At 47.2% G+C, this 27,584-nt stretch overlaps 1 protein-coding gene across 2 annotated transcripts; it reads left to right on the top strand.

The window, feature by feature from the left end:
* The first annotated feature begins 14,517 nt into the window (after positions 1 to 14,517).
* Positions 14,518 to 25,377, top strand: LOC140204006 (uncharacterized). 2 transcript variants are annotated; one of them, XM_072270229.1, is made up of 2 exons: positions 14,518 to 16,399; positions 21,689 to 25,377. In XM_072270229.1, the coding sequence occupies exons 1-2, from the start codon at positions 14,747 to 14,749 to the stop codon at positions 22,805 to 22,807; spliced, it is 2,772 nt and encodes a 923-aa protein (XP_072126330.1). In that variant the 5' UTR covers positions 14,518 to 14,746; the 3' UTR covers positions 22,808 to 25,377. The 2 variants fall into 2 exon arrangements, 1 of the variants encoding a protein (XP_072126330.1); XR_011887490.1 differs by lacking the exon at positions 14,518 to 16,399 and having other exon boundaries at positions 21,322 to 23,666; positions 23,896 to 25,377.
* The last annotated feature ends 2,207 nt before the right edge of the window (positions 25,378 to 27,584 follow it).

The raw sequence follows: 27,584 nt of genomic DNA, 5'->3' as shown, positions 1-27,584 counted from the left end.
TTTTGTCAAACTGGGATGAACAATTGTTGTAGTTCGTCCATGCGATCTTTAAATGCTTGCCATTGCATATCCACCGTCAACCCTTTAAGTGTCATTTGCCAGTCTACCTTAGCTGATACACGTCTCATACCTTCAAAGTTACCTTTCTTTAAGTTCAGAACCTTCGTTTCTGAATTAACTATGTCACTCTCCATCTTAATGAAGAATAACGAGCTTACTGACATATAACAATAGGAGGAAGTGACAAGAGATCAGTGAGGCATTAAACACAAGCTAGTAACAAGAGTTGACATAATGACAAACAGTATATTCGACACATTACTGTGACAACTGTCCTTGACACAGCATTATGGAAATGACTGGGCATTGAAGGACATGACAATATTTCATGTATTTCTGCCAGAAAACAACACATTTCACGACGTATGCCAGTGATAATAAACCTGATTTTGACATTGGCAGCTCATTAGGTTAAATGGGTTCATTGTTTCATTGCAATCAAATTCTTTGCTCACTGACGCTCACGGAGTGAAGAAGTGATGATAAATATAACAGTAAAGAGAGATGGGCACAAAACAACAAAAGAATAGAATGAAGTCTGAACTATCACTGAAACAATTCCTGAAGTGACAATAACCCAGCGAGTTGCTTGTTATTTTTTCACTTTGTCTGCACAGTCTGTTGTCTTTCTCCCATTGGCTGTTTGTCTGTTCTGTTGGGTGCGGTTTTTCATTGTTTCTATTATGTTTCTTGGAGTTACTGAATATTCCCGCAGGAAAACGAATCTCAGAGTTGTATCCGGACTTCGACAATAAATTTTCTTGGGACTGAATCCTCCCGCCTGCAGATCCGACAATGAGATCCCCAGCCGCAGGGCTGTCGTGCGCATGCGCCTTCTCGGTGCCGCAGTGCATCCTGGGCCAGGCCATTCAGGACCGTTAGCGGCAAGTGTCGGGTCCGTGTCCGGGTGGAGACGGTCGAGTATCGAAACTGTCCCGGAGACGCGTCCCGCCGTGTCGCTGCAGCTCGGCTCCGATCCATCCCAGCTCCAACCCCAGGTCGACTTCAACCGAGATCCGAGCCACCGTGAAGCTTCTGGAGGCCGCGACGGGCCGGATTGGGACTTTCAGTCGCAGTGTGTTCGGGATGGAGGTAACATATTTACAAACCTCCCCTCAGCCAACCCCGCTGGCACAAACTCCTGTCTCCACAGCCGTGAACCCCTATCAGTGTCCCAACTGCGGGAAACGCTTCAAGCAATCGAGCAAGCTCATTGAACACCAGCGGGTTCACAGCGGGGAGAAGCCATTCAACTGCCCTGACTGTGGGAAGCGGTTTTCACGGTTATCCAACATGCTTACACACCAGCGGGTTCACAGCGGGGAGAAGCCTTTCATCTGCTCCGAGTGTGGGAAGGGATTCACTCAGTCTTCTCACCTGATGACCCACCACCGAAAGCACAACGGGGAGAAGCCGTTCATCTGCTCCGAGTGCGGCAAGGGATTCACTGATTCCTGTTACCTGTTGAGCCACCAGCAGCTGCACAGCGGGGTGAAGCCTTACACATGCCCCGACTGTGGGAAGGGGTTCACGTATTCGTGTGATCTGCTGAAACACCAGCGGATCCACACCGAGGAGAGACCGTTCACCTGCTCTAACTGTGGGAAGGGCTTCACCCGTTCATCTGAAGTGTTAATGCACCAGCGTGTTCACAGCGAGGAGAAACGGTTCGTCTGCTCTGAGTGTGGGAAGGGGTTCACTCAACTCGTTCATCTGAAGAGACACCAGCGAGTTCACACGGGGGAGAAACCGTACGTCTGCTCTGAGTGTGGGAAGAGTTTTACTCAGATTAGCAACCTGAAGTCTCACCAGCGAGTTCACACGGGGGAAAGGCCGTTCACCTGCTCTGAGTGTGGGAAGAGATTTATTCAGTCCTGTCACCTGATGACGCACCAGCGAACTCATACTGCGGAGAAACCGTTCAAATGCTCAGAGTGTGGGAGGGCCTTCAATCAAACATCATCCCTGTTGACCCACCAGCGAATTCACACTGGGGAGAAACCGTTCAAATGCTCAGTGTGTGGGAAGGGATTTAGTCAACGAATTTACCTGGTAACACATCTGCGAATCCACACCGGCGAGAAACCGTTTATCTGCTCGGAGTGTGGCAGGGGATTCAATCAACAAATCAGCCTGAAGAAACACAAGCAAGTTCACACTCGGGAGAAGCTGCTCACCTGTTCTGAGTGTGGGAAGTTGTTCACTCGGTCATCCAGCCTGGTGAAACACCAGCGAGTTCACACGAGAGACAAGGTTTGAATATGTCACGTGTGGAATATATATCCACATGCAGAGAGACCCTCTCAGGGTGATGGATTCTGCAGTTACTGCAGGGTTGGCGTGGGCTGTTTCATTGTTACTTTTCTTGTTTTTCTTATGCTTGTTTGTATTTTTATATATTTACCTCTATACGTGTAATTGTTCTGGGGATTACAGTTGCATTCGTGAATGAAATTGCAAAAAAAAAAAGCAGCGGCGGAATTGGTAAAAGAAGTTTTAAAAATTCAGAACTTTAAATGCAGTACAGAGAGCATCTGGAGTGAACTTTACAGATGAAATTATGAAAACAAAGTTGAACACCGAATCACAGGCAAATATGCAGGGAGTTTGAGAGATGGAAACTCAATGTTCTCACAAAGATAAGTTGTTCTGGATGGAGAATGCTGGGAGATTAAACAGTGATAGACTAGTAGCTCCAACTATCTGGACCTGCCGATAAGCAATGGAGTGGACAGTATGATCAATAAATTCTGCTGCCCCACCCCCACCCCTGGTCCATTTTTGCATCTATAAGTGTACTATGTTACCAAGGTGTCAATATAGTGAACAAATTTTCAAACTATTCCCACAAGGAAAGCTGCTGCCACTGTCATACAGAGGTGGCTGGGGACGAACCCAAGTGCCAGACACAGACACTGAAGTTCTAGGGACAGGACTAGGATTCAGGCTGATGGCAAGGACATGGACAGGAAAACCAGGAACCTGGAACAGGACTGGACAAAAGAGCTAGGAGCCTGGGCTTGGACTCCGAGCCAGAGACTGGACAAGGACCCAGTACCTGGGTCTTGCCTCTGGCTCGGGCCCCAGAACCAGGCAAGGACGAGGCTTGGCAGGCAGGCAGGACGAGAGGCTGGAGTCTTCAGGCTTGAGGTTAGGCAGGAGGCTGGAGACTTGAGGCAGGAGACGAGGCAAGGCTGGGCTGGAGGCTGGAGGCAGGAGACTTGAGGCGAGGCTGCAGGCTGGAGGCAGGAGACTTGAGGCGAGGCTGCGGGCTGGAGGCAGGAGACGAGGCGAGGTGAGGCTGGAGGCGGGAGCAGCCTCCTCCTGGGCAGGGTACGGTACTCCTGGGCAGGGCGCGGATCACCTGGGCAGGGCGCGGATCACCACCCAACAGAGGCAAGGGACAGGAAAGGACAGAACCAACCACAGGTGATGGCAAGACGGCCTGGCTTACCTGGGTGGAGGCAAGGGACAGGACGGGAGCTAGGTACAGGGTGGCTCCACGACAAGACTACAGGGGAGACAAGGCGAGAGTTACCAGCAAGACAAGGCAAGGCTTCAGGCAAAGCAAGGCGAGACAAGAACTCAGGCAAGGTGAGAGTTACCAGCAAGACAAGGCAGGGCTACGGGCAAGGAAACAGAAGGCAGAGGAAGGGATACAAGGAGTAAGGACAAGAACAATCCAGCAGCCACGCCCTGGTCTCTGAAGGTATTTATGCAGCCAGCCCCAACAAGCATCAGCTGCCTCAATTAGAGCTCAACAGGAACAGAAACAGGGTAGACAGGAAAACCTGGAGCAAGGGTCGATGGACCAGACTATGAATCGGAATACGGACTTCATGGACCAGACCATGACAGCCACACACACAGCAACAACTAATCAAGGACTGTATTGTGAGATAGAGATTGCCACGTCACAATGACTCTGACCAAGGAACACATCTCACTGGGAGTGTTTATTGGGAATTGTGACAATTGATGAACATTGAATGGTCTTTCCATTGTCCACATCACCCAGAGTCATCAGGACAAGCCGAATGAATGAATGGAATCCCCAACAAGGACTGAGTGAGTATCATGAGGAAGGTTGTACCATGGCCTACGGCTCTTCCTATCATCTTGTGTAACATCAGAACAACCACAAACAAAATAAAATCCATTGGAGGTAGTCACAGGGTGACCCACATCACTGCCGGGAGCTCTCAACCTCCGAGAAGCTGATAAACATATCACGGCAGAGAGTTTAATTAACTATTTTGTGAAATTAACCTAAGATGTGCTGTCTGCTTCCCAACAGATTTCTGCTGCTTGGAGTGATCAAACACCCTGATTCCTGCTGAGATTCCCATAAGGAACCACTGGGAGCTCAATGAGAAGGTCCTTAACAAACGTTGTTAATTACAAATTCAGATGTGAAAGTAAGTGAATACACGTGACTCACTGCAAGTAAGCTAAAGTGGTTCCTGACGAAGACAACAAGTGCTGTGGTTAATGTGCTGCTAATCTCCAACCCAGTGCCTACTCTGCTGGGCAACAGTGGGCAAATCAGTGACCAGCTAGAAGACTTTGAACAGAGTCGATAACTACTGCTTATTAAAGTGTTTATTCTAATATTATTTATTGTTCTTACATCTTTACCAAGTTTCCCTGCTCACAATGCACCAATTGTGATGATGCAATGTGTACTTCTGTGAATTTGCAATAATATGCTGAGGCTGTTAAGGTCTCCAGCTGTTGGGATTGCCGGTACCTTCCACACACTTCAAAATATTCACTGCTGCAAGGCATTCCAGCAGGTCCTGAACAGATATACAATCCTTATTAAAATGTCCTGTTTTAACGGGATGGTGGTAGCCCCACGGCCAACCGTCCTCCTTACACAGCTGACCTTGTCTCCGTCCATAGTGGAGTTGGGATATCTTTACACTATCCTATATCCAATGTTCATGATAAAACTATTAAACCTTTTCATGTGTTTACTATAAAAGCTACCTTTGGCTTGAGTTCAGAGAGTACCATTCCAGTAGGGCCGAATTTTATGCAATCAGCTTCTATCCCTCTCTGATATTATTGGCTCACATCTTGTTATTTGGTTCTATTTTTCTTTCTATGAAACATACACAGACTTTATCGTTACCTCCCGAGTATAGAATAAATGAGACATTTCAGAAGGAGCTTGTTTTCCATTAATTTTACTCCCGTGCTCTGGTGGTACAGGCTTTTCCGGTCATTTCCTTTGTTCTTGTAACGCTGAATAAAATGATCGCAAGCAATAAATTTTATGCCTTATCCTTGACTTCCAAACAACCTGGATCACGAAAGCATCAGGGTTCGACAGGAGGTAATATACTCTGGTGATTCAGGAAAATCACGTTTCTTTATAATGGGATTGAGTTTAATATTCTCAGAATCAGGTTTATTATCACCAGCACGTGACGTGAAATTTGTTAATTTAGCAGCAGCAGTTCAATGCAATACATAATCTAGCAGAGAAATAATAATAATAATAAAAAACAAGTACTTATATTGAATAGATTTTTAAATGTGTAAAACATAAATACTGCATATTAAAAACAGGTGAGGTGTGTCCAAAGATTCAATGTCCATTTAGGAATCGGATGGCAGAGGGGAAGAAGCTGTTCCTGAATCACTGAGTGTACCTTCAGGCTTCTGTACCTCCTACCTGATGGTAACAGTGAGAAAAGGGCATGTCCTGGGTGCTGGAGGTCCTTAATAATGGACGCTGCCTTTCTGAGACACTGCTCCCTATAGATGTCCTGGGTACTTTGTGGGCTAGTGCCCAAGATGGAGCTGACTGGATTTACCACCCTCTGCAGCTTCTTTCGGTCCTGTGCAGTAGCCCCTCCATACCAGACAGTGATGCAGCCTGTCAGAATGCTCTCCACCGTACAACTGTAGAAGTTTTTGAGTGTATTTGTTGACATGCCAGATCTCTTCAAACCCGTAATATAAAGAAGGTTGTCTTGCCTTCTTTATAACCACATTGATATGTTACTCAATCTTCCTTCAGTTAGTCCTGACGAAGGGTCTCGGCCTGAAACGTCGACTGCACCTCTTCCTAGAGATGCTGCCTGGCCTGCTGCATTCACCAGCAACTTTGATGTGTGTTGCTTGATATGTTGGGATCAGGTTAGATTCTCAGAGATCTTGACACCCAGGAAATTGAACCTGCTCACTCTCTCCACTTCTGATCCCTTTATGAGGATTGGTATGTGTTCCTTCATCTCACCCTTCCTGAAGTCCACAAACAGCTCTTTCGTCTTACTGACGTTGAGTGCCAGGTTGTTGCTGCGGCACCACTCCAGGAGTTGGCATATCTCACTCCTGTACGCGCTCTCGTCACCACCTGAAATCTATATCAACTAAAGAACTTCTGTTTAACGTCCTTTTGTCTCTGAAGTGGTTAATGTCTCCCCAGTACAGAACAGGTACACTGCAGACACCAGCCATTTTCCACAATGGGAAAAACCTGGCAACTTCCACCCTGCCAGTGTTTCCTTTTCACAGCTGTCCTCTCTTGCAAAAACTTTTTTCTTGTGAATGCTGCTCATCTGATTCTATGAGCCTGCGATGCTGCTGCAAATTTTTCATTGCATCCGTGCATACGTGCCGTTGTGCTCGAGTTTGTCTTTGGTAAACGAAAGCGTAGGGCGAGCGCACATTTATGTCCGCTTGAAGGATATGACAACAACTTCTCACATTAATACACCTGCAAGCAAGAACTGGCACTGGAAGGGCATTACGCTTATTCCTACGAAGGAACAGCTGGGCTTTGCTCGGAGGTCCCACAAGAGTTCACCACTCTGGTCCTCAAGCCTGCTTTACCGTCCCATATGATCACAGCTGATCTACTTCAGATCTTACATCCTCCCTTGTGTCTGACCCCCATCGCTCTCCTTTCCTGTATCTTCCAAACAACTTTCTACCTCCACCTTATATCCAACCGCAGAGAGTTAACCACCGTCAGTGAGAAGAGAATTCTGCGCGTCTTCGATGGGATCCCCGCCACCCAGGACATAAACTCTTTTGATTTGTACCACCAGGGAGAAGGTACACGAGCCTGAAGACCCACCCTCAATGTTTCAGGCAACACACATCAAAGTTGCTGGTGAACGCAGCAGGCCAGGCAGCACCTCTTCCTAGAGATGCTGCCTGGCCTGCTGCGTTCACCAGCAACTTTGATGTGTGTTGCTTGAATTTCCAGCATCTGCAGAATTCCTGTTGTTTGCGTCTCAATGTTTCAGGAACAGTTTCTTCCCCTTCACAGCGGGGAGAGGTTATTTACCTGCCCCGACTGTGGAAGTGGTTCACACGGTTATCCAACATGCTTTCACACCAGTGAGTTCACAGAAGCCTTTCATCTGCTCTGAATGTAGGAAGGGATTCACTCAGTCGTCTTCCCTGATGAGCCACCAGCAAAAGCACAATGGGGAGAAGCCGTTCATATGCTCTGAGTGTGAGAAGGGTTTCACTTAATTATCTTACCTGAATAGACACCAGCGAGTTCACACAGGGGAGAAACCGTACATCTTCTCTGAGTGTGGGTAGAGTTTTCCTGTTATATATAATCTGCAGGCTCACCAGCGAGTTCACACGGAGGAGAAACCGTACAATTGCTCTAAGTGTGGGATGAGTTTTAATGTTATAAACAACCTGCAGCGTCACCAGTGAGTTCACACTGGGGAGAAACCATTCACCTGCCCTGTGTGGGAAGAGCTTTGCTCAGTCCTGTCACCTGATAAAGCATCAGCGAATTCTCCGTGTGTGGGAAGGGAGTCAGTCAACAATCTAACTTGGGAGCAGCTGCTCAGAATGTGGCGGGGGATTCAATCAACAAGTCAGCCTAAAGAAACACAGACAATTTCAAACTCGGGAGAAACTGTTCACCTGTTCTGAGTGTGGGCAGAATCATTCACTTGGTCATCCAACCTGGTGAAACACCAGCGTCATCACATAAGAGACAAGAGTTGGATATGCCATGTGTGGAATATATTTTCACATACACAGAGACCCTCACAGGGTGATGCATTCTGCAGTTACTGCAGTATTGGGTTGGGCTGTATCATTCCTAAGCACGAGAATTTGCAGATGCTGTAAATCCAAAGCAAAACACACAAAATGCTGGAGGAATTCAGCGGGCTAGGCAGCAATAAGTACTCCATTTTGAGTACTATTGAGGGGTGGGGGTGTGGAAACGACCTCCCTGAGGGAAGCAACAGCGGCCGTGCTTCCAGCACTGAGTCTGGCCCTGTGGCTCAGAGGGGTAGGGAGCGGAAGAGGCTGGCAGCAGTAACAGGGAATTCCATAGGTAGGGGGACAGATAGGCAATTCTGTGGGCACGAGAAAGAAACACGGTTGGTACTTTGCCTCCCAGATGCCAGGGATGTGTTTCTGAACACATCCACAGTATCCTGAAATAGGAGGGTGAGCAACCAGAGGTCGTGGTACATACTGGTACCTATGACATGAGCAGAAAAAGAGAGGAGGTCCTGAAAGCAGAATACAGGGTTAGGAAGGAAGCTGAGAAGCAGGACCTCAAGGGTAGTAATTTCGGGATTGCTGCCTGTGCCATGCGACAGTGAGAATAGGAATAGAATGACATGGTGGATAAATGCGTGGCTGAAGGATTGGAGCAGGGAGCAGGGATTCGGATTCCTCGATAATTGGGACCTCTTCCGGGGCAGGCGTGACCTGTACAAAAAGGACGGGTTGCCCTTGAATCCGCGGGAGACCAACATCCTGGCAGGGAGGTTTGCTAATGATATCGAGGAGGGTTTAAACTAGATTTGCCGGGGTGGTGGGAACCGAAGTGAAGAGGCAGAGGATGGGGTGGGTTGTCGCATAGGTAGAGGCAGATTGTAGGGAGTTTGTGAGGAAGGATAAGCAGATAAATAGAGCGAAGATGCGCTCAGTCAGATGGTTTGAGATGTCTATTTTAATGCAAGGAGTATCATAAACAAAGCAGATGAACTTGGGGCGTGGATCAATACATGGAATTATGACTTTCTGGCCATTATAGAGACTTGAATGACTCAGGAGCAGGAATGGCTGCTGAGTGTGCCGGGCTTTAGATGTTTCAAAAAGGACAGGAAGGGAGGCAAAAGAGGTGGGACGTGGCATTGCTAATTAGGGATAGTATCACGGCTGCAGAAAAGGAGGAAGACATGGAGGGTGTGGTCTGCTGAGTCAGTGTGGGTGGAAGTCAGAAACAGGAAAGGGGCAATAACTCTGCTGGGTGTTTTTATAGACCCCCCCCAATAGTAACAGGGATATCGAAGAGCAGATAGGGAGCCAAATTCTGGAATGGTGCAATAATAATTGTCACAATAGCGGGTGTTGGGAAATGGACCCAAATGCAAGACACAGACACTGAAGTACTAAGAACAGGACAACGATGCAGGACCTGGGCTAAGACATGGACAAGAAACAGGGAAACTGGACAAGGAACTATGAATTAGGAGCCTGGGCTTGAACCCCGAGCCAGAGACTGGACAAGGACCCAGAACCTGAGTCTTGCCTCGGGCTTGGGCCCCAGAACCAGGCAAGGACATGACATGACTGCAGGACTGGAGGGTGGGGTCTTGAGGCTTGGAGACAGGCTTGGGGTCTTAAGGCTTGAGGCTTGGAGACAAGCTTGGGGTCAAGAGACTTGATGCTTGGAGACAGGCTTGTGGTCTTGAGGCTTGAGGTTTGGAGTGTTGAGGCTTGAGGCTTGGGGTCTTGAAGCTTGAGGTCTTGAAGCTTGAGGCTTGGAGGCAGGCTTGGGGTCATGAGGCTTGAGGCTTAGAGACAGGCTTGGGATCATGAGGCTTGAGGTTTGGAGACAGGCTTGGGATCTCGGGTCTTAGGTCTAGGGTACTTCGAGGCTTGGGTATGGACTCCGAGCCAGAGACTGGGCAAGGACCCAGAACCTGGGACTTGACTCAGGCTCGGACTCCAGTACTAGGCGAGGACAAGACGAGGTTACAGGACCTGACATGGCTTGGGTGAGGAACTCCTAGGTAGGGCGAGACACAAGGACAGGTAAAGGCACATGGACAGGACTCGGATAGGACTGGACTAGGCATGGACTGGACGAGGGCCTTCAGGAGCACGGAGCCTTGGACTAGAGGAGACGGGAGCATGGAACACAGAGCTGGGACCGCTCCTTGGGAACAGGACGTAGGGCCGGGACTCATACACAGAAGCTGAACATGAAGAGACAGATCCCAACACAAGGTGGCGGCAAACGGCCGGACCCACCCAGCGAAGGCATGGACACAGAAACAGTTCCCAACACTAGGTAGCGGCAAACGGCCGGACCTACCTAGCGAAGGTGTGGACACAGAGAGACAATTCCACACAACGAAAGACAATTCCTTATCTTGACCTAACAAGGCTCCAGTCTTGCTCAGGCGGCAAAACTTCAGCGATACAGACAGGGTATCCAGGCTAGGTGAGCAGGCAGAGAGTCAGGTGAGGGGGGAAAGACAAGGAGGGGAACAGGACAGTCCAGCTGGGAATTCCTGGTTTGCAGAGGTATTTATGTCTCAGCCCCAAAACGAGAATCATGTGCCCACAACAGAAACTGGGGAAAACCAGAAACCCTGGAATAAGGAGCTATGGACTGGACTGTGAACCGGAATACGGACTTCACGGACCGGACCATGACAATAATAGGGTTGTTGTGATGGGAGATTTTAACTTTCCATCTCCTTAGCACAAGGGGTTTAGATGGGGTGGAGTTTGTCTAGTGTGTTCAGGAAGGTCTTCTGACACTATGTAGACAAGCCAACTAGAGGAGAGGCAGTAGTTGATTTGATATTGGGAAATGAACTTGGTCAGGTGTCAGATCTCTCAGTCGGGGAGCATTTTGGAGGTAGTTATCACAACTCCATCTACTTCACCATCACGCTGGAAAGGGGCAGGAGAAGACAATTTTGGAAAGCATTTAATTGCGGTAGGGGAAAATATGATACTATTAGACAGGAACTTGGGAGCAGATGTTCTCAGGGAAATACACGCCAGAAATGTGGCAAATGTCCAGGGAACATTTGCATGGAGTTCTGCATAAGTATGTTCCATTGAGGCAGGGAAAGGATGGTAGGGTTAAAGAACCATGGTGTACAAAGGACGTAGAAAATCTAGTTCAGAAGACAAGAAAAGTTTATGAAAAGTTCAAGAAAATAGGTACTGATAGAGTTCTAGAAAATTACAAGGTTCCCAGGAAGGAAATTAAGAATGAAATTAAGAGAGCTAGAAAGGGCCACGAGAAGGCCAGGAAAACGCCAAGACATTCTGCAAGTATGTGAAGAGTATGAGGATGAGCCATGTGAGAATAGGACCAATCAGGTGTGATAGTGGAAATGTGTGCGTCGAGTCAGAGGAATTTGTGGAGGTACTTAATGAATACTTTGTTACAGTATTCACCAGTGAAAAGGACCTTGGCAATTGTGAGGATGACTTACAATGGACTAAAACACTTGAGCATACAGACATTAAGAAAGAGGATGTGCTGGAGCTTTTGAAACGCTTCAAGTTGGATAAGTCACCGGGACCGGATGAGATGTACCTCAGGTTACTGTGGGAAGCGAGGGAGGAGATTGCTGAGTTTCTGACCATGATCTTTCCATCATCAGTAAGGACGGGAGAAGTACCGAAGGATTGGAGGGTTGCAAATATTGTTCCCTTGTTCAAGAAAGGGAGTAGAGATAACCCAAGAAATTATAGACTAGGGAGTCTTACTTCAGAGTGGGCAAGTTGTTGGAGAAGATCCTGAGAGACAGGGTTTATGAGCATTTGGAAAGACATAACCTGATTAGGGGTAGTCAGCATGGCTTTATCAAGGGCAGGTCGTGCCTTACAAGCCTGATTGAAGTACTTGAGAATGTTTACACATTGATGAAGGTAAAGCAGTGGATGTACTGTATATGAAGTTCAGTAAGGCACTTGATAAGGTACCCCATGCCAGGCTCATTCAGAAAGTAAATAGACATGAGATTAAAGGAGACCTTACTTTGTGGATCCAGACTTGGCTTGTCCACAGAAGGAAAAGGGTGGCTGTAGATGGTTTATTTGGTGAAACCTTCTCCTCTTGCCCACCTGTGTGAACCTGTGAACACATCGAACAATCCACAGTACCAATTTGCCCGGGGCCACAGTGCGTGCATCGGGGTAAAGCCGCATCGAGCTGCTCACAACCCCGCTTTTCACACTTCTGCCCAATGGAGCAGTGGTCTGATACGTCCTCCATAGTGGGAGATATCACCAGGGCCAATGTGTGGGCCGCTTGCTTCTGCCACAACAAGGGTGGGCCTAATTGCAGCCTCTTCCGTAGTATACTCTGCTGCTTGATTGTCGTTAGAGACCCCATCCAAATCCGTGTATGGTGGTTTCCCCATATCGTTACGTTCAGCCGAGCCGTCAACAAATGAAATTATATCGCCATTAGCAATAAGGGTATCAGCAAGGTCCTCACGGGGTTTTATTACTTCCTGTGTAACACTTTCACAGAAAGGGTTGCGTGGCACGGCGAGCCAGTAACGTTTCTACTGAATGTGGGACATGGACACGAGTAAGACGATAGGGGGTCGGAGACTGCAAGTGCAAGAAGCTGCCATCGCTGGCGGTCTGACAGTCCATTAGATCTCTGACGAACTCTAAAATAGATATCTATAACAGTTAGCTCCAGAAAATGCCTAATCTCCCTGTGAGTCGCTGGCCGCAGGGCTTTTACTATGACCCTGTATCCTGGGATAGGGTGTGAAAAATGTGTTGGAGTTACGGTGAAAGAAACTCTGATTTACTCAAGACTACAGGGCGACAGCGAGACAGAAACCCGAAGTGCGCCTCCGAGAGGGAAGATCTCTCGGGGCGATAAGAAACTTACTTTTCCGTGGGTGCTACTACCAAGGAATCTTCCTCGGACAGCCCAGCGTTACGAACCCACGGGTTCCGTTTACTGTGGACTGTCGCTTTAAGCGCGGGACTATGACGTCAGTCACAGGCTGCTGCGAAATTAAACTCACGTGCAGAGAGCGACCTTCTATCGAGAGAGAGAGAGACACACAGAGAGAGAGAGAGAGAGAGAGAGAGAGAGAGAGAGAGAGAGAGAGAGAGAGAGAGAGAGAGAGAGAGAGAGAGAGAGAGAGAGAGAGAGAGAGAGAGAGAGAGAGAGAGAGAGAGAGAGAGAGAGAGAGAGAGAGACTGACTGAGGAAGCTGGTAGCTTCAGCTTGTCGCAGCTGGGGCTTGGAACACAAGGGTGGGTTAAACATCGGCACACGGCGCACAACGAATGTGTGATTGTCACTTTGTACAATCCATAGGAGTGGGTTTTGGGGTATTTTGTGGGACCACTACTGCAGTCCTTGCCTGGGTATGTTGTGTGGTAACCTCTGGGAGAGGATATTCCTGTGACAGGTCACTTTCGGTGATAATTCGTATGTGGATTTGGAACGACACGACGGACAAGAGCTACTGCGACTGTTATCTCGTTTTACCAACGAAGCTCAGAAATAAAACAGAGCGAATCTGTTCAAAAGCATGCTTATTACTTGCAAGGAAAAGACTGCCTCCACGCCTCCATGGACGGTAGCCGGCCTCAGTTTCACAGTTTACAAAATTTGTTTTTTTTAAAATACCATTTTCAGGCTATTATTTGGCTGTTATCTGTTCTGGGAGTCGGCTCCTCCACTTAGCAGCTGCAGTACTTTTATTGAAGTCCACACAATTTACTGACCTTCCCTTAGTTACACAAATGAACAACGATCAGAACATTACATGCCTCCTGTCACATACATACTTAGCATATAGCAAACACTCTAGGATTATATGGGTTCTATTTTATCACATTACAAGTCAAAATACATAAAAGAAATCTCAACGTTTGGAAAACATTTCCACAGAAGCTAGAGAGGGATCACCACAGGGGTGGAGTGGATATAATCATTCCAAGCACATGGTCATGACTAGATATTTCTACAGCAATTTGTATTGCCAATGTAGACAAATAACAAGCTTACTGACATGTAACAGTAAGAGGAAGTGACAAGGGATCATAATATTGATCTCAATTAGGAATTAAACAGAAGTCAGCAACAAGGGTCGACATAATGACAAGCAGTATATACGACACATTGTAGTGACAACTCTCCTTGACACAGCGTTTTGGAAATAACTGGGCTTGAAGGTTACGACAAATTATTATATTAATATACGTGAGAACAAGAACTGGCACCCAACTGCTTTTGTTTCTATTGTGGTCGTTGTCTTTTTTGTTTGATTTACTGAGAATGCCTGCAGGAAAACGACTCTCAGAGTTGTATCTGGACTTTGATAATAAATTTACTTTGAACTGAATCCTCCCGCCTGCAGATCCGACAATGAGATCCCCAGCCGCAGGGCTGTCGTGCGCATGCGCCTTCTCGGTGCAGCAGTGCATCCTGGGTCAGGCCATTCCGGATCATCAGCGGCAAGTGTCGGGTCTGTGTCCGGGTGGAGACGGTCGAGTATCGAGACTGTCCCGGAGACGCGTCCCGCCGTGTCGCTGCAGCTCGGCTCCGATCCATCCCAGCTCCAGCCTCAGGTCAGCTTCATCCGCGACCCGGGGCACAGCTCCCGAGCCAAAGTAAAGCTGCAGGAGGCCGCGGCGGGGGGATTGGGACTTTCATCGGCAGTGTGTTCGGGATGGAGGTAACAGATTTACAAACCTCCCCTCAGCCAACCCCGGCGGCACAAACTCCTGTCTCCACAGCCGTGAACCCCTATCAGTGTCCCAACTGCGGGAAGAGCTTCAAGCGATCGTGTAACCTTATCGAACACCAGCGGGTTCACAGCGGGGAGAAGCCATTCAACTGCCCTGACTGTGGGAAGGGCTTCACACAGTTATCCAACATGCTGACACACCAGCGGATTCACAGCGGGGTGAAGCCTTTCATCTGCTCCGATTGCGGGAAGAGCTTCGCCTTCCACTCCAACTTCGTGGTCCACCTACGCTTCCACACCGGAGAGAAACCGTTCACCTGCTCTGAGTGCGGGAAGGGGTTCACACAGTCATCGGAACTGATGAAGCACCAGCGGGTTCACACCGGGGAGAAGCCGTTCACCTGCCCTGACTGTGGGAAGGGCTTCACACAGTTATCCAACATGCTTACACACCAGAGAGTTCACAGCGGGGAGAGGCCGTTCACCTGCCCTGACTGTGGGAAGGGATTCACACAATTATCCAACATGTATTCACACCAGCGACTTCACAGCGGGGAGAAGCCTTTCACCTGCCCTGACTGTGGGAAGGGCTTCACACGGTTATCCAACATGATTATACACCAGCGAGTTCACAGTGGGGAGAGGCCTTTCATCTGCTCTGAATGTGGGAAGGGATTCACTCAGTCATCGCACCTAATGACCCACCAGCGAAAACACACCGGGGAAAAGCCGTTCATCTGCTCTGAGTGTGGTAAGGGATTTAGCAATTCTTGTTACCTGTTGAGCCACCAACAGCTCCACACCGGAGTGAAGCCGTACACATGCCCCGACTGTGGGAAGGGGTTCACTCTTTCTTGTGATTTGCTGAAACACCAGCGGATTCACACCGAGGAGAGACCGTTCACCTGCTCTGACTGTGGGAAGGGCTTCACTCGTTCATCTGAAGTTTTAAAGCACCAGCGTATCCATACTGGAGAGAAACCGTTCACCTGTTCAGAGTGTGGGAAGGGATTTACTGAACAATCTTACTTACTGATACACCAGCGTGTTCACAGTGAAGAGAAACTGTTCACCTGCACTGAGTGTGGGAAGGGATTCACTCAAATATTTTACCTGAAGAGACACCAGCGTGTTCACACGGGGGAGAAACCGTACGTCTGCTCTGAGTGTGGGAAGAGCTTTGCTCAGATAAACAACCTGAAGTCTCACCAGCGAGTTCACACGGGGGAAAGGCCGTTCACCTGCTCTGAGTGTGGGAAGAGATTTATTCAGTCCTGTCACCTGACAACACACCAGCGAACTCATACTGCGGAGAAACCGTTCAAATGCTCAGAGTGTGGGAAGGGATTTAGTCAAACATCATCCCTGGTCGCACACCAGCGAATTCACACTGGGGAGAAACCCTTCAAATGCACAGTATGTGGGAAGGGATTTAGTCAACGATCTTACCTAGTGGTGCACCAGCGAATTCACACCGGAGAGAAACCGTTTATCTGCTCGGAGTGTGGCAGGGGATTCAATCAACAAATCAGCCTGAAGAAACACAAGCAAGTTCACACTCGGGAGAAGCTGCTCACCTGTTCTGAGTGTGGGAAGTTGTTCACTCGGTCATCCAGCCTAGTGAAACACCAGCGAGTTCACACCAGAGACAAGGTTTGAATACGTCACGTGTGGAATATATATCCACATGCAGAGAGACCCTCTCAGGGTGATGGATTCTGCAGTTACTGCTGGGTCAGCGTGGGCTGTTTCATTGTTACTTTTCTTGTAGTTTAACTTTCTTATGCTTGTTTGTGTTTTTATATATTTACGTCTATACATGGAATTGTTCCAGTAGTTACAGTTGCATTCATTGATAAAATTGCAGAATAGACAGGAGGGGAACTGGAAAAAAAAAGTTTAAAAAGTCAAAAAATTAAAAGTGCAGAGAGCATCTGGAGTGAATCGGGCAGATGAAATTATGGCAACAAAGTTGAACACTGTATCACAGACAAACATACAGGGTATTTGAGAGATGCAACCTCGGTGCTGTGAGAAAGAAATGTTGTTCTGCATGGAGAAGATTTGGAGTGATGGAGCATTGAATCATAGACTGGTAGCTCCAACTGTGTTGCTTCCTTATCTGGCTCAGCAGATCCACCCCCCAGACAACAATGATCAGCAGCTTCTCCTGCACCCCTACTCCATCTTTGCATCTACAAGTGAACTACGTTACCAAGGTGTTGAGGTGCTCAATGTACTGATCATAGTGGAGAAAATTAACTATTTTGTGAAATTAACCCAAGATGTGCCGTCTGCTTCCCAACAGGTTTCTGCCACTTGGAGTGATCAAACACCCTGATTCCTGCTGAGATTCCCATAAGGAACTACTGGGAGCTCAGTGAGAAGGGCCTGAACTAATTTTGTTAATTACTAATTCAGATGTGAAAGGACGTGAAAGTAAGTGAATACACGTGACTCACTGCAAATAAGCTAAATTAGTTCCTGACGAAGACAACAAGTGCTGTGGTTAATGTGCTGGAACAGTTAACAGGTGACACTTCGAAGGCCATGTGGCAGGGAGTTCAGAAGCCTAAAGGCCTGGGGAAAGAAACTGTTCCTTATCCTGACCGTTCTTGTTTTTATGCGTCGTAGTCTCCTGCCTGATGGTAGAAAGTCAAAGAGGATGCTGGATGGGTGGGTGGGATCCTCAATAATAATAAGGGACCTACGTATGTAATGCTCCTGATAAATGTCCCCGATGGATGGTAGGGAGACCCCTATGATCCTCTCAGCTGTTCTCACAGTCCCTTGTTGGGGCTTCTGGTCTGATGCTCGTCAGCTCCCATACCAGCTGGAGATGCAACTTGTCAGGACTCTCAATCTCTCGTTGTGCTATTTATTTATTTATTTATTTAGAGATTCCGCACAGATTATGCTCTTCTGGGTCTTTGAGCCACGATGCCAGCAACCCACTGCTTGAACCGTAACCTAATCCCAGGACAATTTACAATGACCAATTGACCGACTGTGGGAGGAATCCAGGGCACACAGAGGAAACCCGCACATTCCGTGGGAGACGTGTAAGCTCCTTACAGGGGAGATCGGGATTGAACTTGGAACTCTGACACCCCGAACTGAAGTAGCATCATGCTGACTGTGACAATATTGTGGCCCCTCATTTTTGTAACGTTTAATAAAGCGATCGTAAGCAATTGGTTTATGCCTCGTTCTTGACTTCCAAAGAAACTGGATCGTAAAATCATCAGGTTTAATGTCTCCCCAATACAGACCATGTACGCTGCAAAGACCAGCCATTCAGCCCAGTGGGAGCCACACTGGGAAAACTCCTAAGACCAGCCCTCCATCCACACCTTCCCCCTCATAGCTCCCCATGCTGGAATATTACTGCAACTCATTCTGATCTCTCAGTTGATTTGACTTCTGTTTAAACGCATATCCGCTGCTCATCTCAACTTTTCTTCCCAGTTTAACATTGTTGTAACTTTCTGATGGACATTCCACCTGGCGAATTTCCCAACTGTATTGGTGACGAAGATCCCCACTTTCCAGGCCACACCATCCTCTCTCAGGAGGTACAGAAGCCTGAAGACCCACAGCACGGGGTTCATGTGCAGCTACTTCCCTTTAACCAGTCAGTTTGTGACATAACCAGCATGACCTTAATGATGACCCCAGTAGAGCAAGACGAGAACGACTTTACTCTAAAATAGACAATATTGTTCTAATTGTGTTTCTTGTAAAAATGCTTTTCTTGTGAATGCTGCTTAACTGATTCTATGAACCTGCAATGCTGCTGCAAGTTTTTCATTGCACCCATGCATACATGCACTTGTGCAGGTGACAATAATCTCCACTTTGTCTTTGACAAACTTAGGATAGGAAGAGCACAATTTATGTCCAAGGGCCTCCACGTGTGCCATAATGAGGCCACCCTCAGGGTGGAGAAACAATTCCTCATAGTTCGACTGCGAAGCCTCCAACTTGATTTCAAGAACATTAATTGCTCCTTCCAGTAAATTTTCCCTCCTCCTTCCATCTTGTCATATTCTGCACTCCGTCCTCTTACCTCCCTGTGGTGCCCCTCCTCCTTCCCTTTCTTATGTGGTCGACTCTTGTTTTATCAGAGTCCTTTCTCTTCAGCTCGTTACCTTTGCAGGCCATTTGGCTTTGCCTACGTCTTTCCAGCCAGCCTCCCTCCCCTTCCCCTACCTTTTAATTTTAGCATCTCCCCCCTCCTTTCCAGCCCTGGAGAAGGACCTCCGTCTCAAACGTTTATTGTTTAAAGTGGAATGTGCAACCCCTGCCCCTACACCTTCTCCCTCACTACCATTCAGGGCCCTAAGCAGTCCTTCCGGGTGAGGCAACACTTCACTTCTAAAGTCTGTTGGGGTCATCTACTGGTATCCGTTGCTCCCGGTGTGGCCTCCTGTACGTCGGTGAGACTCGACGGAAATCGGAAGATCACCTCGCCGAACACCTATGCTCACTCCACCGGAAAAAGTGGGATCTCCCGGTGCCACCCCCCCCCCCCCCATTTCAATTCTACTTCCCATTCTCATTCAATCCATGGCTTCCTCTATTGCCACAATGAGACCACACTCAGGTTGGATGAGTAACATCTTATAGCCTCCAACCTGATGGCATGAACATCGATTTCTTTAACTTCTGGTGATGTCCCCCCCCCCCCCGCCTTCACCATTCCCCATTCCCCATTCTGCTCCCTCACCTTATCTCCTTACCTGTCCATCACCTCCGTCTGGTGCTCCTCCCCCTTCCCTTTCTTCCATGGCCTTCTGTCCCCCTCCTATCAGATTCCCCTTTCTCCAGCTCTTTATCTATTTCACCAATCACCTTTCGGCTCTTTGCTCCGCCCCGCCCCTTCTCGCGGTTTCACCAATCACTTTTCTGGTTCTTTGTTCCGCCCCTTCCCTTCTCGCGGTTTCACCAATCATCTTTCCGGCTCTTTGCTCCCGCCCCGCCCCTTCTCGCGGTTTCAGCAATCACCTGACACCTTGTGCTTTTTTCCTCCCCCCCCCCCATGTTCCTGATCTGTCTTCTCAGCTTTTTTTCCCAGACCTGATGAAGGGTCCTGCCTTGAAACGTTGACTGTTTATTCATTTCCATAGATGCTGCCTAGCCCGCTGAGTTCCTCCAGCATTTTGTGTGTTGCTTTGGATTTCCAGCATCTGCAGAATTTTTTGTGTTACAGATTTATGTCCGTTTCTAGTATTCTGTCTCAGGAGTCAGTCGGCAACCTAGTAAATTTCCAACCATTTGTCTTCCAACCACTATCAACGTTGAAAGACAGGAGAACTTGAGACAAAGGGCCAGGAACTGCACACCACAGGATTAGTGTAACACGGGCACCGGCTGTGACTGGTGCGAAGTCTCAGAGCAGACGTTCGGTGTCGCTCATTGGAACAGCATCAGGTATCAGACAGGGGTGAAGAGGAGGCAATAATTCCAATGGGATCAGTATGTGGACAGAGGACAGGGAACGGACACCAGTGACAGCTCGGCAGTAAGTTATGGGATGTGAACACAAGGGTGGATGGAGATGGGATCGTGGGAGAAACACTGCTTTGCTTAGATGCCATAATCTCTGCGAGACAACTAACCTTTTTTTTTTAGGGTGTTAGAAACATAGAAACCCCACAGCAAAATACAGGCCCTTCGGCCCAGAAAGCTGTGCTGAACATGTCCTTACCATAGAAGTACCTAAGCTTACCCATAGCCCTCTTTTTTCCTAAGCTCCATGTACCTGTCTAGGAGTTTCTTAAAAGACCCTATTGTATCCACCTCCACCACTAGTGTTACTGGCATTATTTATATAACCAGATACTCTGCCCATTTTCCAGTGTCAAAAATAAGAGGAATTCTGCAACCACTGGGAATCCAATAACAGAGTCAAGTTGATAATCATAAGCACAAGACCATGTCTGAAGAAATTGAGTGGAAAACCTTTGAAGGGGCATCACAGGTAAACAGCATTCACAATGCATGCACAGATTATGCACAGTCGTTGCATGGACACAGTTAGAATTGCAATGCAAAGTGATCATAGTGTTGTACTGAGGCAGTGTCTAGCCAAATGTCTCATTGAAACCCATTGGATATGAGAAGTTCTAGATAGAGTGGACATGAAGAGGATGTTTCTGAGAGCATTGAGTCTAAGACCAGAGGGCAGTCACAGAATAAAAGGACGTACCTTTATAACAGAGATGTGGAGGAATTTGTTTGGCCAGCGAGTGGGCATTTGGGTATATGTAAGGCAGAATTTGACAGGTTCTTGATTAGCAGGGGGGGGGGTCAAATGTTCCTGGGAGAAGGCAGGAGAGTGGGGTTGAGAGGGTTAATAAATCAGACATAAACGCGGAGAGACCGAATGACCTAATTCTGGTGGAATAGGTGATGGGACAGTGCTGTTCTTCAACCTGGTCAGGAGGGATTTCAGACTTCCAGCCCTTCTGTCTGAAGGTAAACAGCCGCACGGTTGTCAGTACGCATGCGCCTTTTCCGTGCGCACTGCATCCTGAGTCGGGCCGTTCGATTGGACCATCGGCGGCGATTGGGAGATTCTTCCGTGTCCGGGTGGAGATGGTCGCCTATCGAGACTGTCTCGCCGTGTCGCTGCAGCTCGGTTCCGCTCTATCCCAGCTTGCGTTTAGGCCCAGCTAGAGCCTCGAGGTCGATTTCATCCGTGACACGGTTCGAGTCGCCGTGGAAGTCCAGGAGAGCGCTGCGGGCTGGAGTGGGACTCCAGCCACCGTGAGTCCGGGAAGGAGGTAGCTGATTTACAGAACCGCCCCCCCCCCACCCTTCAGCCGTGAGCAAACTTCGGTCTGCACGACCATGAACTCCCTTCAGTGTCCCAGTTGCGGTAAGCGGTGCAAGCAATCAAGCGAGTTGATTGAGCACCAGCGGGTTCACACCGGGGAGAAGCCATTCACCTGCCCTGACTGTGGGAAGGGGTTCGCCGCCCGCTCCAACCTCATGGTCCACCTGCTGATCCACACCGGCGAGAAACCATTCATCTGCTCTGAGTGCGGGAAGGGATTCGCTCAACCATCGTACCTATCGACACACCAGCGAATTCACAGGGGAGAAAAGCCGTTCATCTGCTCCGAGTGTGGGAAAGGGTTCACCTATTCCTCTTGCCTGTTGAGACACCAGCAGCTTCACACCGGCGTGAAGCCGTTCACCTGCTCCGACTGTGGGAAGGGCTTCACTCTTTCATGTGATCTGCTGAAACACCAGCGGATCCACACTGAGGAGAGACCGTTCACCTGCTCCGAGTGTGGGAAGGGATTCACCCGTTCGTCTGAAGTGTTAAAGCACCAGCGGATTCACACCGGGGAGAAACCGTTCACCTGCTCCGAGTGTGGGAAGGGGTTTACTGAACAGTCTTACCTACTGATACACCAGCGTGTTCACAGTGAAGAGAAGCTGTTCATCTGCTCGGAGTGTGGGAAGGGATTCAATCAGTCCTGTCACCTATTGAACCATCAGCGAGTTCACACCGGCGAGAAACCGTACAGGTGCTCTGAGTGTGGGAAGGCTTATACTCAGGTAAACAACCTGCAGGCTCACCAGCGAGTTCACACTGGGGAGAGGCCGTTCGCCTGCTCCGAGTGTGGGAAGAAATTCAGAAGGTCAAGTCACCTATCGATGCACCAGCGGATTCACACCGGGGAGAAACCGTTTGTATGCTCAGAGTGTGGGAAGGGATTCGCAATACCATATTACCTGTTGGCACACCAGCGAATTCACACCGGGGAGAAGCCATACGTCTGCTCTGAATGCGGGAAGGGATTCAATCAAAGATCGTACCTGGTGGCGCACCAGCGAATTCACACCGGGGAGAAACCGTTCATCTGCTCGGAGTGTGGCAGGGGATTCAATCAACGATGCAGCCTGAAGAAACACAAGCAAGTTCACACCCGGGAGAAGCTGTTCACCTGTTCTGAGTGTGGGAAGAGGTTCATTCGGTCATCTAACCTGGTGAAACACCAGCAAGTTCACACTGCAGACAATGATTGAAGATGCCATGTGTGGAATATGCAGAGAGACCCTGACAGGGTGATGGAATCTGCTGGGTTAAACTGTATATTTGTCACTTTTCTCATAGGCCTACTTTCTTATGCTTATTCGTATTTTTATATATTTATCTCAACACGTGTAGTTGTTCTTCCGGCCACAGTCGCCTCTGTGTTGTATTGTGGAGACTTCTAACATCTATTCGTGGCTATTGTGTTACTTGACATCGAGAAGCTCAGGCAACAGCCAGTACTGGAAGCCTGTAAGACAGCAGATGGAAGATCAGCTAATCTCCAGGAACATATGAGTGTTATCTAATTACTGTGGGGGAAAAAAAGCTACAAAATGACTACAAGGGAAAACCGTAGAAATGCATTTGTGGATGAAATTGACAAAAAGGCAGCATAGGATAGGTCAAAGAAGTTTTAAAAGACCTCAAAGTTAAAAGAAGTACAGAGAGCTTCTGGGGTGAACCCGACAAACGAAATTATGAAAACAAAGTTGAACACTATCTCACACGCAGGGTATTTTATTTCAGAGATGCAAACTCAATGTTCTAAGAAAGAAAAGTTGTCTGGATGGAGAACTCTGGGGGATTACCGAGTGATGAAGCATAGAGTCGTAGACTATCCTTGCAAGGAAAGCCATGGCCACACACACAGCAACAACTAATCAAGGACTGTATTCTGAGATAGAGATTGCCATGTCACATTGACTGACCGAGGAACACATCTCACTGGGAATGTTTATTGGGAATTTTGACAATTGATGACAATTGAACGGTCTTTCCATTGTCCACATCACCCAGAGTCATCAGGACAAGTCGAATGAATGAATGAATGGGATTATCAACAAGGACTGAGTGAGTATCATGAGGAAGGTTGTACCATGGCCTACGGCTCTTCCTGTCGTCTTGTGTCACATCAGAGCTACCCCAAACAAGATAAAGTCCATTGGAGGTGGTAACAGGGTGACCCACGTCACTGCCAGGAGCTCTCAACCACAGAGAAGCTGATATAGATATTATGGCAGAGAGTTTAATTAATTACTTTGTGAAATTAACCCAAGATGTGCTGTCTGCTTCCCAACAGGTTTCTGCTACTTGGAGTGATCAAACACTCTGATTCCTGCTGAGATTCCCATAAGGAACCACTGGGAGCTCAGTGAGAAGGACCTTAACTAGCGTTGTTAATTACAAATTCAGATGTGAAAGGAGGTGAAAGTAAGTGAATACACGTGACTCACTGCGAGTAAACTAAAGTGGTTCCTGACGAAGACAACAAGTGCTGTGGTTAATGTGCTGCTAATCTCCAACCCAGTGCCTACTCTGCTGGGTAACAGTGGGCAAATCAGTGACCAGCCAGAAGACTGAACAGAGTTGATAACTACTGCTTATTAAAGTGTTTATTCATATATTATCCGTTGTTTTTACATTTTTACCAAGTTTCCCTATAAAAGCTACCTTTGGTCCCATTACAGTAGGGGACAGGGTTTTAAGCAATCAGATATCTCTCTCTGATGTAATCTGATCAGATTTGTCCCTAAACTGTGGTGTTACAGGAAATATAAGGTTAAAAAAGTGTTTGCAGTTTTAGAAAGAGTAATCAATGGATGGGATTTCTTTAACTGGATTTAATTCAGGAAGCTGAAGTCACTCTATTATTGAATGTCCTGATATACCTTAACATAATTTAGATGTTTTATTTGTAAAAGGGCAATCATTACTAGAGCAGCTCAAACTCACATAAATGTACCTGTTTACAAATATAATCTACCTAACACTGACGTAACTGTATGAGTGCCCATTTATATTTACATCACTTTGGTGGATTTTTGTTTCCTTATACTCGGTAGGTTCCACAAGTTTTTCAGCCTCAGAATTTCCAGAAGTATTCAATAAAAAATAAATTACAAAAAAAAATTTCCAGAAGTAATAATTTGGCACAGTAGTGTAGTGGCTAGCACAACACCTTACTGTGCCATTGACCTGAGTTCATTTCCTGCCACAGTCTGTAAGGAGTTTATATGTTCTCCCTGTGACCTTATGGGTCTCCTCCGACACTCCAGAGGTGTACTAGTTGTTAGGTAAATTGGTCATTGTCAATTGTCCCGTGATGAGACATGGGCTAAATCGGGTGGAGGGGGTTTGCTGCGTGGTACAGCTCAAAAGGCCAGAAGGGCCTATTCTGCAGTGTATCTCAATAAATCAATGTAAAATTGGTTCAGTTAGATCAGGGTTGGGTTGGTGGATTGGACTGTATATTGTTAATCTCATCTGTTTTAAATTTTGTTATGTTTATTTGTATTTTTGTATAATTACCTATCTACATGTAGTTCCATGTTTTCTGCTGATTGCAGTTACCTCTTTATTTTTTGTGGAAACTACTCAGTTCCAGTGGTGGGTATCGCATTATTTAAATTATTGGTTAATTTAAGCAATGGGATTTAGGTGAAACGCTCACTATCAGTAGTCTGGTATAAGAAAACCACACCACCTTTTGTTCTCCCCTTTGCCTCTCACCACACTTCCCCCTCCTTTCCTTTGTTCTTGTACTGCTAATAAAATATTTGTAAGCAACAAGTTTTATGCCTCACTCTTGACTTCTGAAGAAGCTAGATCACGAAAATATCAGCATCTGAAAGGCAGGTAGTAATTACCCCGGAATGAACTCTGGTGATTAAGGGAAACACTTTCTTTTAATTAAACTCCATCACAGTTATAGGGTTTGATATTCTGAAATCTACACTAACTAAAGAAGTTCTGTTTAAAGTATTTTTGTCTCTGAAGTGGTTAATGTCTCCCCAGTACAGAACACGTACGGTGCAAAGACCAGCCATTCAGCCCAGCGGTAGCGACGGTGGGAAAAACCCGGGACCTCACTTCCTGCCAGAGTTTCTTCTCCACAACTGTCCCCTCGCAGCTCCCCCTGCTGGAATATTACTGCATCTCCTTCCGCTTGCTCTGTTGATTTGGCTTCTGTTTAAATGCATCTCTGCATCTCTGCTGCTCATCTGAACTCTACCCCCCCGCCAGTCCAAATTTTTTGCAACTTTCTGATTGACAAACCACCTCATGAATTTCCTGTAAGTATTTGTGACAAAGATCCCAGCTTCCGGGCTACACTATCTTCTGTCTGTTACTGTCAGGCAGGAGGTACAGGAGCCTGAAGACCCACCAGTATAGTAACACTATAATGGTTTTACACTAAAGTTGTCTGCATTGTTGTTCCAATTCTGTTGTTTCTTGAAAAGAAAAACTTGTGAATGCTGCTTATCTGATTCTGTGAGCCTGCGACGCTGCTGCAAGTTTTTCATTGCACCCATGCATCCACACACATATTGTACTGTACTGCTGCCAAAACGACAGATTTCAGCATGTGATAATAAAGCTGATTCTGACATTGGCAGGGCATTGGATTAAGCTGATTCAACGTCTTATATCAGCGTGCAATGAATGTGCTCACTGAAGCCCACAGAGTACACCATAAGATATAGGAGCAGAATTAGGCCATTTGGCTCATCGAGTCTGCTCCACCATTTCATCATGGCTGACCCAATTTTCCTTTCATCCCCCATCTCCTGCCTTCTCCCGTACCCCTTTATGCCCTGACTAATCAAGAATCTGTCAGACTCTGCCTTAAATATACGCAATGCCTTGGCAACAAATTCCACAGATCCACCACTCTGGCTAAAGAAATTCCTTCTCATCTCCATTCTAAAAGGATACCCATCTATTCTGAGTCTATGTTCTCTGGTCTTGGCCTCCCGTACCATAGGAAACATCCTCTCCATATGCACTCCACTGAGGCCTTTCAACATTAGATAGGTTTCAGTGAGGTCACCCCTCATTCTTCCAAATTCCAGTGGATGTAGGTCCAGAGCCATCAAATGCTCATTACACGACAAGCCTTTCAATCTTGGAATCATTCCTGTGAACCTCATTTGAACCCTCTCATATGTCAGCACATCCTTTCTTAGATAAAGAGGCCCAAAACTGCTCACAATACTCCAAGTGAAGTCTCTCCAGTGCTATATAAAGCCATAACATTTTCTCCTTGCCTTTACAGTCTAGTCCTCTCGAAGTGAATACTAACATCACATTTGTCTTCCTCACCACCAACTCAACCTGCATATTAACCTTTAGATAATCCTGCATAAGGACTCCCAAGTCCCTTCTACACCAAATATTTTTGAATATTTTCTCCATTTAGAAAATAATCTGCCATTTTATTTCTTCTAGCAAAGTGCATGACCATATACTTCCATCTGCCGCTTCTCTGCCCACTCTCCTAATCTGTCTAAGTCGTTCAGTCACCTCTCTACTTCCCCAAAACTGAATGTCCCTCCACTTGTCTTCATATCATCTGCAATTTTTGCCACAATGCCATCAATTCCATCATCCAAATCATTGACATATAACATAAAAAGCTGTCCCAAAAGGGACCCTTGTGCAACACCAGTAGTCGCCGACAGCCAACCAGAAAAGGCTCAATTTACTCCCACTCTTTGTCTCCTGCCAATCAGCCAATGTTCTATCTAAGCTAGTATCCTTCCTGTAATACCATGGGCTCTTAACTTAAGTAGCCTCATGTGTGGCACTTTGAGAAAGGCCTTCTGAAAATGCAACAACATCCACCAATTCTCCTTTGTCTATTCTACTTGTTATTTCTTCAAAGAGTTCCAACAGATTTGTCAGGCAAGATTTTCCCTTAATGAAACCATGCTGAAAGTGCCCCAAAACCACATTGTTAACAATCAACTCCAACATCTTCCCAACAAC

This window comes from Mobula birostris, chromosome 10, assembly GCF_030028105.1.
Source record: "Mobula birostris isolate sMobBir1 chromosome 10, sMobBir1.hap1, whole genome shotgun sequence".
Lineage (NCBI taxonomy): Eukaryota > Metazoa > Chordata > Chondrichthyes > Myliobatiformes > Myliobatidae > Mobula > Mobula birostris.
Note: the sequence above shows the minus strand (reverse complement) of the source record. Positions and strands in the feature narration are given on the sequence as shown.

Bases quoted from the DNA above. Each gene is read 5' to 3' on its own strand.
- LOC140204006 (XM_072270229.1), top strand. From the start codon at position 14,747: ATGGAGGTAACAGATTTACAAACCTCCCCTCAGCCAACCCCGGCGGCA. The intron at 16,400-21,688 runs GTTCACACCAGA...ATTGAGCACCAG, and splicing joins GCCTAGTGAAACACCAGCGA to CGGGTTCACACCGGGGAGAA.